Raw genomic sequence first — 10502 nt, 5'->3', positions numbered from 1 at the left:
AAACATTTTTTTAAACAACGAAAGCTAAACAATTCTTTCAATTCGTCGCGGAAGTTTTCGCCTTGAACGCTATAAAGCAGAATGTTCATAGCGTAACCGGCGTATTGGACCAAATCACAGATAGTTCGCGCCAAATCAAGATCGACGTTGACAGGGCCATTCTTACCGAATCGCATGTAAGAATCGACAACGAAATAAACACAAATTGGCAGAGTGGTGCACAAGAATAAGATATTCAGAAAGATGATCGTCTTCGCAGTGGCTCTCACTTTCTGTAAAATCTTGTTTTCATTGGCAACCACGTTGTTTCGCCACTCGCCCGCCTTTTTCAGGCTGCTGCTGATGTAAACCGTCCCGATCAACATACAAAAGAAAGGTATGATACAGAGCACCGCAAAATCAACGTACACGAAAAAGAATGCCTCAAAATAGCGGTATTCTTCGGTAAGCGAGCCGCAGGTAAAATCCGGCTTCAGGCCGTTCGTTTCAAAGAAATGAATGTTAATGAGAGAAAGAACAAGGAGAGTGAGACCCAGTTGGGTAAGCGACCGGCCACGCGTCCAGAGGATGGAAATCTTCAGGGGATATTTTATCATGAGGCAGCGTTGCACGTTCACAGAGACGAGGATCCAGGACGACATTTGCATGGACGTGTACACGAGGAAGAGATGGAGTTTGCACCCGAAGCCGCTGAACGCACGGATGTCGAAGCAGAACTGGGAGGAGACCCAGTTACGCAGGAGGCCACTCGCCATGATAACTGCATCGGTGATTGCTAACGCGAAGAAGTATATTTGGGAAGCAGAAGATGTGGACTTGCGGCGGAGGCGGACAAGGACAATGCAGGTGACCAAGTTGCCCATCAGACCTAGAAAAAGTACGATAGGCAACACAGATTTGGCCAGCAGCTGGTTTATTATATAAACATCTTCGGTTGTAAAATTTCCGTCGCATGTATTAACTATCATCTTAGATTTAATGCTTAATTAATAGACTATAGTGTTATGCATTAAATTTCTTTTTAAAGAGAAGATAACTCTTCCAAAATTCTGAGACAATACGAGGGAGGTAATAGTCACTATTCTGAATTATGTTTCGCTATGTCTCTCTTAATATATATTCTAGACAACAGGTAATTAACATGAGTATATTATTTTTGATGAATTTTAACATCTATGGGTGCATGCACATGAAGTTAGGCAAATGTATATGTTCATGTGTATTTCATTGTACAGGAGAAACTCTTAAACTAGTGAACTGATAATTATAAATTTAGTAATATATATTCTAGTTAACACGGTGAGTAAGATGGTCATACTATTATTTCTTATCTGTGAATTTTAAGATTTAAACGGTGCATGTATATAAGGTTAGGTATATATATATATATATATATATATATATTTATATATATATATATATATATATATATATATATATATATATATATATATTTCTAAAAAAATTAACCGGTAATCATAAATTTGAAACGCAGCTGCTAAGTTTACGGTGAGTAATGTGGACTATATTTAGTTTAATTTAGTTTCATGCAAAGCGACAAAGTACGGGGGTTTTATGGAGATTAAAACTTTTCCAGGTCTCAAATGTATGTTTAATTAACTCCTCTGCAGGAGGTGAGACACAAGGTCAGATGAGATTGTGAAAAGCCAACGCTTTATGTAAAGTGCACTTTGGCCTACAAAAAATGATCTGCGCGACAGCGTCGGCAATCTCTGGTAGAGGCACCTCAAGCAATTAGCAATATTCTATCCTTTTCTCAGGGAGAAGGTAAATCTTGGGAGAGTCAACGTCATAGGAGCGAAGAGAATCAAAACTCAGCCTAAGCAATAAACTTACTGCCGGACAGATTGTCGAGGACGTATCTGCGATTGTGCATGTATCTACAAAATGTTTTTAATAAAGATATATTGAAGTAAACGCAAATATATTCAAAAAAGAATTTACGATTTACAAACACGATTTATTTACTAACAGAAGAGAAACTTTACAAAACGAATTTATTTTTAATCATGAAAAATGATGGATGACATCTTTATTTTAAGACGTCTAAGAAATTTAATAATTTTGAGCAAGGAAATAAACTCATTTCGAAAGTATATACAAATTTAAATCGATCATTCGCCAAATGCAGGCTATAAATGTAAACTATTCCTTAATCCCTTCGGTAAAAAATAATGCTGTAAAACAAACCAATCAAACGATACTTAAAACGAGTTTATAATTGTTATATTCCTTGACATCCATAGTATTTGTACAATTTCACGGCGGGAAACAACAAGTTTTCATTGGCTGAAAGAAGCAATGTTTTTTGACCGGAAACGAGGTTCGTGAAAGGACATGTTTAAATGATTTATTTTAGTGAAGTTAATATAATTTCAAGAAAACATTTATCGATGACTTCTTTGATGTTTTTACAACAAGAGTTAATTAAAATCACACATTTGTTTATTCAAATAATCCCATTAAATTCTAAAAGACATACCTTGCGTTATTAAATGAAATCAAATAATCCGTTTGTTTCCGAAGTTTAAGAATCTCCAAATCATGTCAGATGAACTTTTTTTTTAATTTCCAAAAATAAATTTCAGCAGCTGATCCATATATAGATCTCTTTGTTCATAACTGGGTTGAAATATACACAAAATCTTGCAGAATCAATAATCTTTTTAAACTCCTTTTCATCCTAAGGGGCCATTATTTTGGATCGTATATAACAGGGTACTGGGGGAGTTGAGCAGCAAGATATCTATTCACATTACATTTAAACGTTTGCATATCAGTACAGTTAGGGAAGCAGAAAACAGGGAAGGGATTTCCAAAGTCTAGCAGTCCTAAGGTAGAAACTAATAGAGTAAAGTGCTTTCCAGATTCAAGGACCTCAACAGTGAAGAGGTGGGATTTTGCTGCTTTTCGTGTTGGTCAGGGATATGTACCGCAAGAGAACACAAATGCTATGCGTTCATCAGAGCATTGATATACTTGTAAAACAGGCACAAGGATTCGACATTGCGGCGATGGGAGCTTGACCGATAGTGTTAATTTTGCTCATTATTATTACGAATGAGTCCCCACGTACCAAGACCAAAACCACTCGAGGATAAAGGTTAATAATATGCATGAATTTTAAGTTTAATGATAAAGAATATTGTGAGAGGATTTAAAAATAATGAATAAAAGACTAAAATTTGATTACCTATGAGGACGGTTTATAACAAGTATGTTTGCCATTAAAGTTGAAGAGGATCATGCTGTAGTTTTCAAGGAATCAGTCCCATTGTAATACCGTATTTAGTCATTTTCCACCTCTAAATGTTATATAGGATTGTCGGAACAAAAAGAAATAAGCATAACTCACTTTTATAAAAGATAAAAATATTTATTTAGTAGCTGTTGTGACACTTTTGCAAAGTAAATTTTTTCTCATATCTTGAACGAATTATGTAATCCGAAGTCATCGGTTTAAGACTAATTAAAAAAAGAGCGACAGACTTATTGTAATACACCAAAAAAACTTTATTTGTTCTCTCGCGTCCTAGTGTTGTATACAGACGTGCTTATTTCTTTACTTATATATATATATATATATATATATATATATATATATATATATATATATATATATATATATATATATATATATATATATAAACACTCAGGACAGGCGTGATTCGAAATGTATCCTCGTTCTAGGGTTCGTTTAGAATTTCGTCTCATGTGCCATTGTGCCTACTTAGTATCAGTCTGTTTTATTAACACACTTGTCTTTTTCTAAAACACTCGATATTAGGATCAACCGAAGCCGTTATTTAATAGTTCAGATAAGACGCATACATCAAAATGTGTTTCGCCAGAGTTTCCCATCAATATATTCTAATTTTATACACTATAGGTGTTGGGATTTATCATATTGTTAGACTTAGATGCGAACTTTTCTAAATCTGTGGCACGTGTTTGGTGCCGTAATCTTTGATAACCAGACCATCGAGGTACGCACTTATCTCGACTGCTGAACACGGTCTTGAGTTTTGAGAACGATAAACATAACATCCCCATCCATATTATATGTCTGTTTCTTTTCCTGAATCAAGTGGAGATGAAGTGGTTGTAGTAGCTGAATTATATGATAAAATAGAGGATCAGATATATAACTCCTCTGATTCTGAAGTTGGTGTTTGCATGTATAGTCATTTTGAATAACCAGAGAACTCAAACGAATTTACTAAGTTGTGACAAAGTGAATTCTAATACACGCTTTTTTGCCATAAAGTCTTAAGAAAAAAAAACATGTACAATTGAATTGGCGTAAGTTATATGTGGGTTCCTTTTGCTGAATCTCTCTCCCTCTCTCTTTCTCTCTTCCTCTCTCTGTCTCTCTCTATGTATGTATGTATGTATATATATATATACATGCACGTGTGTGTATAACAGTAACCTTGTCTGTCTGCCTGAGTACAGAACGTTCTCTACCAAACTCGTTAAATTTTTTGGTCTAAAAAACTTGAAACTTGATATATAAGGGATTTAGACCTGTGGAACAAATGTGTCTTTAGTCGGTAGAAATGGCTGCTAAGGGGCGACAACTAAAAACAATGGAACTTGGCAGACGTAAGCCGACTTAAGATGCATGTGCAAATGTACATGTATACATTAAAGTGAATTCATCTTTTAATTACTTACTAACCATAGCTCAAATGATACCGACTAAGGTTTGGGCGCTAAATCTTTTGGTTTCGATTCAAGCTGATGGCACCCAAGTCTTTAAATTACTACTAAATATTGTGCACAATTGATAACAATCAGTCGAGGATAGACTCTATGATAATAAATATGAAAATGTCATAAATTATTTTATGACCGGGTAACGCCGGTCGCCATGCTAGTTACTTATAGATTTATTAGTTGTAGTTGTCGTGTTATATAATAAAGAAATTATGGCACATAAAGCTTTTCTGGGTCTGTACTAAGTATCTTTATGATATTTTGTTATTCTGAATAAGCAGACCACTTAAAGGTACAACGTTTTCGACGACTCTAGGACGTTATATAGGTGTGTATGATGCAACTAAATACCTGGCTGGTAACCGTGTCGTGCATAATCAATTTAATGAATGTTGTGAATATTCACTGTTGTTCCAGTTAATTAATCCATACTTATCTAGCTCCCAGGCACGAAGAAGAAAATCCAAGTACGGCTGAATATAGTTATGGGATAACCCTTAACCTTGGTAATCGCGTCCTCAATGAATAAAAACAGTTCAGTACTAATGGCCATCCGATTAACCACGTGGAATACAAATACTAGATTTCGGCTCCTCTTCACAAGTGTGACTGGATGTACTCACAGAATACCGTCATCATTGGTAATAATGTCCTCAATGAGTTGAGACAGTCCAATATTAATGGTGATCAGGGCAGTTGTTATCCTGGTATAATAATCAATTCTGATAAAACGCTCACTAGATAAGACAAATATTCTATCTCGCGTGTTCAATTTTTATATGAAGTATTTATGATTGCAATGAATTTGGCTAAGATCAAAGTGTAATATCTGTTCCCAGCATTCCAGCGACTTCATCATTTGATGGTTCTTTGGCCTTTTGGTTCAGATCAAAGTGTAGTATCCTTTTTTTTTTTTTTAATATGCCACCGACCTAATCATTTTTATGAAATCCTATGGAGCAGTAATTGTACATCTGTATATTTTAACTTCGTAGTCGACAAGATGAAAAATAAACTGTTGTTTTCGTCTTGGATCCACAAGTTACCGAAAACAAACTCCAAAGAATTCCAGCTTCATACAGCATGAAGTACACAAACTGTCATCGTTAAGATAGATGGATCCTCGGATTAAAGAAATGGTGAGTTTTAGAACAAAATAAATAAACAAAATAAGTATTCGTAAACGAATCAAAATGCAACAGGTCACCGTATCCTGAACAATAATTACGAGAAAATACATCGAAATCTCTCTCTATATATAAAACACGATGTTGGTTCGTATGTTTGTTCATGTTTCTGTGTATTTGTGTATGTTTGTACATGTTTGTGAATATTTGTGTATGTTTGTGTATATTTGCATGTGCTTGTGTATGTTTGGGTATGTTTGTGTGTGTGTGTATGTTTGCGTATGTTTGTGTGTGTTTGTGTATGTTTGTATGTGCTTGTGTATGTTTGTATGTGTTTGAGTATGTTTGTGTATGTTTGTATGTGTTGGCTTCTTTTTCAAGCGGTTAGACAAAGGTCCAAATGTGAGTTAGATGAAAGTATCTCCGTTGAACGAGTTAGATTCCAACCTGGCACATCCAAACTTTACGTTCGTGTCGTTAACCACTTAGCAAACGTCACATGCAGGGTATTCTTAGCAGCTATATCCAAGTCACGAGAATCAACTCGAAGGTTTATGTTTATGAAGTCTGTATATATGTTTATTGAATTTACCGGGAATCACCTTGTATCGCTGCTAGTTCTGAAAAACCGGTGAAAGTGTGTTCACATTTTATAAACAAAATATAGAGTTTGTTAAAAAGTTTGCGTACTGGATCTCTAGCTCGACGCGTATGTGAGTATTGCGACAGAAAGTTAATGGCGTTTTCGAATTACGGATTTCACAACTGTATCAGTTTTTCCTAAAGCGGGTTCAGAAATAAGGACAGACCTTTTGTCGTTGAGAAGACGAAGCGCATCTGTAAATAGCCTTTCAATTAATCAGCAAAACCGAAAAAAAAAAAAATAACAACAAAAAAATATAATCATAACCGTTACGTAATCATCACTTTTCCCACTCAGAAAAGGAAGGCCGGAAGCGCGCGGATCGACCGGAAGTGCGTGGTTGCTGACTGATTTATTTCCGGTCAACGATGTCCACCCTCAATGAAGCTGATGGCGATCGAACGTCGAAAAAAAACAAAAGAAAAACAAAAAACAAAAACGTTAACTCCTTACCTAATCTATTGAAAACAAAACAAGAATTGAATGGGGTTGTCGCTAAAATGGCTAAACTTTGTCTAAACACTGCTTTTTGCTACCCCTGGTTGAATTGTGAAAAAACATGGCGTATTAAAAATAGTTATATTTACGAAAAGTTTTTTTTTCGATTTGTGTAATGTTGAAGCGAACGCAGGATAAAAGTTTCGCTAGTCCAGAACATAGCGAGCGACCCCACCCACAAGATGAATAAGAAATAGTGTGCTTCTATTAGAAAGCATTGCTTATAATGGAAACTTGAACTATTAAAAATATTAGTGTTTTAAATTATGTTGCGACGAAAAGAAGTGCTCGTTTGAGCTCCAATCTCTGGTCTTCCCTCACCAATCTTTCACAAAAAACATCTGTGTAGCTGAAACCACTGTCAGAAATTTTCCCCACTCTTTATCTGTGCCTAAATCCAAGCGTAGATTCCATGAGCAAAGCTTCTTTCTTAGAAGTGCACGACTGTGGAACTCTCTTCTCTTTGCCTGTTTCTCACCTGACTACAACTTGGATGTCTTCAAGTTCAACATAAACAAGTTCCTGATGAACCGCCCCCTTAAGTAAGACACTTTATCAAATCTCCATCACTAACGATTACTACGATATTGTCCCATTGATTACTGTACACGCAATAACCCTTATCCCCGAGTAGCCTCCCGGTCTTGATAAATGGTGACTTCCATGTACACAATAAAAAAGAACTAGCGAATCAGAATCAAATATGGATTTTGTATGAAAAACTATTCAGGGTGAAACGATAAAATTGTCGCCTTAGAAAAAACATGATTCCATTTCCGTTTGATGTAAACCGGTTTCCTTTTTTGTTAAAGACCATCTACTAGTTAGCCAGTTGTATACAAATCCGAAGAGCGATAGGAGCCTTCTATCATGTCTGAAAGTGACACAATGTTCAACGAGCGAGATCGGAGATGCGCCGCTGTACAACTCATGCTTTCTACCGATCCAAGTTATGACAACAGGACCATTACCAGCACCCTCAAAATGCAAATCAAGACGTTTTAAAAATTGAGGGCACAGCTCAACTAAATTTCCGGCCACGGTTTTTGTCCTTGGTGTGGTTTTAAGTGAGCGCCATTTCATGCCACCTCAAATCTTCGAAGTCGGCTTGAAAGTTAACACCAAAGTGTACCTGGATGTGCTGAGTGTGGTGATCTCCTGGTGCGATCAAGTAGCCCCTAGCAGACCCTAGCAACAGTACACGGCACCGGCCCATAAGTCCAAAGAGGCCCAGGCTGGGCTTCAGAAGTATTAAATGCTACGAGTTTGTACCCTTCTCTCACTGACCTCCACTGCCGGACTACTTCGTTTGGTGATACATCGATAACATCACCAACATGACTTCCCACAACACTAAAGCCAGCCTGATCGCCACCATCCACGGAATATTCGTCGAACTCCCACCGGCGCTTGTGAAAAAAAGCATGTTCCCAGTTCAGGACCCGTATCGAGGCGATGATTTAGTCTGAAGGCGGCTACATTGAATAGATGTCAAACAAGTTACCTGAATTGATTTTTTCAATAAAATTAAAAAAATAAAGCGGTAGTTATTTTTTAATTAGAATTCATTATTGAGATGAGTATTATTCATTAATTTTTATTTTATTGCGCACTATTATCCTCATCTTTTGTTAGATATTGCTCCACGACGTTTCGGCCAACTATTCCTCTGGCCTTCGTCAGGTGGTAACCGCGATGGGATACGAACTCCGAATCCCCTAACTGCATTCTCAGCAAACAATGTGATTATAACAGAAATTCACCATTCTTTTAGTTTGTTATAATTTCAGGCCGCCAGATCCTTTAGCTACAATCCATTTTGAGTTGTCATAGTTCTTTCTAAGCCCAACAGATCGGCCGGCTCGCTTCCGAAGTTGTGGGATGCGGACGGAGACATCGAGTGCTTTCCGTACGTACCTTTCGAATCGCCACGCGTTTTTTTCTTTTTCTTTTTACTCCTCCTTTTCCTTCGATCTTGATGCTTATATATCCGTTTTACCACGTGGCCTCACAATCACGCTTAAATGCGTGCGAGTCGTTAATATACGTACGTATTAAAATGACAAAGCCCAAAACTGCGTTACATAAAAAATCTCTAACGCTCAAGTCGTAATCGTTGTAGAGTAATAGAAATGTGAAAGATGGAATAGCATGGCGACACAAACAATGCGACACAAACAAGGCGACACAACAGGTGTCATAACTATTTTAGGTGCCCAAAATTCGTCCGCATTTTTTTTACAGGCGCGTTTTAAAAGAAATTTAAGGGTCTAAGATGAACGAACTTGTTTAACAAGTATTATAACGCATTTAAAAAGTTTATATTATTTTCATTATTCCGACTATCCTTCCGTATATTTCGCATGTTCTGTCAGCCATGATTGGGTAAAATTATATAAATTATAATTGGATTTCTAGTATCAGCTGTAATTAAGATTGAACTCCCAAACTTCAAAAGACAATCACTTAAAACTGATAATTACGAAGTATGTTATACGTTGAGCCATGGGTTATATATATATATATATATATATATATATATATATATATATATATATATATATATATATATATATACGCGGCATAGTTGACACACCAGTTCCTATCAGATCACCGAAGTTAAGCAACGTTGAGCCTGGCTAGTACCAGATGGGTAACCATTTGGGAATTCTAAGCGCTGTATGTGCTTTCCACTTATCTCGGCATTGTTTCCAGTCGTTTTGAATTTCCACTTGCCACTGGTATTCAACAATGTTGACTTCAGGAGAGTTGCGGTTGAAGATTGCGCAACTCTTGCAACAAAAAAATTTCACGCGCTGGCACCTTTATCCATAGTCTGTTAAGACTGAAGGAAGCCTTATATATATATATATATATATATATATATATATATATATATATATATATATATATATATATATATATATATATATATATATATAGGATAAGGGTTAATGAATGTAAGGTGGTAGTGTAGTAATCGTTAATGATGTAAGTTGAGTAGAATTTGATTATTTAAGGGGGCGGTTAACCCAGAACTTGTTTACATTGGACTTGGAGGCTACAATATTGTAGTCGGTCGGAAGCTGGCTAGCGGAACAGGGTTCCACAGGTGTGCTGTTCTAGGAAAGAAGCTTTGTTCATGGACTCTGCGTTTATATTTAGACATAGAGAGTGGAAGAAATTGTTGATAGTGGTTGTAGCTAGCCGAGTGTTTTTTTTATGAAAGTACAGCAAAGACGAACCATAGATTCGAGCTCAGATGAGCACTTGCCATGAAAATAACGGTAGAGCAGAGACAGACTAGCAACGTCTCTTCTGTAGAAAAGAGGTTGAACGAAAAAGATATATTTAAATATTATCTACATACGTATTCAGCGGGAACCGGTGTGTCAACGTTATTATGCCATACATGGACCAACGAAGTTAAACAACGTTGTACCTGGTCAGTACTAAATGAGTGACCACTTAGGACTTTCAGGTGCTGTATGCTT

At 36.5% G+C, this 10502-nt stretch overlaps 1 protein-coding gene across 1 annotated transcript in view; it reads right to left on the bottom strand.

The window, feature by feature from the left end:
* The window catches only part of LOC145259056 (C-C chemokine receptor type 3-like), a 2973-nt gene extending 1665 nt beyond the window's left edge, over positions 1-1308 (bottom strand). Inside the window, exon 1 of the mRNA XM_080116682.1 lies at positions 1-1308. This exon is cut by the window's left edge and continues 1665 nt beyond it. Coding sequence (XP_079972808.1) covers positions 1-968 — 968 coding nt within the window. The 5' untranslated portion in view covers positions 969-1308.
* Between the last annotated feature and the right edge of the window lie 9194 nt (positions 1309-10502).

Source organism: Euprymna scolopes, chromosome 34, assembly GCF_053919585.1.
Source record: "Euprymna scolopes isolate OS-2025 chromosome 34, ASM5391958v1, whole genome shotgun sequence".
NCBI lineage: Eukaryota > Metazoa > Mollusca > Cephalopoda > Sepiida > Sepiolidae > Euprymna > Euprymna scolopes.
The sequence above is the reverse complement of the archived record's forward strand: the minus strand, read 5'-3'. Positions and strand labels throughout refer to the sequence as shown.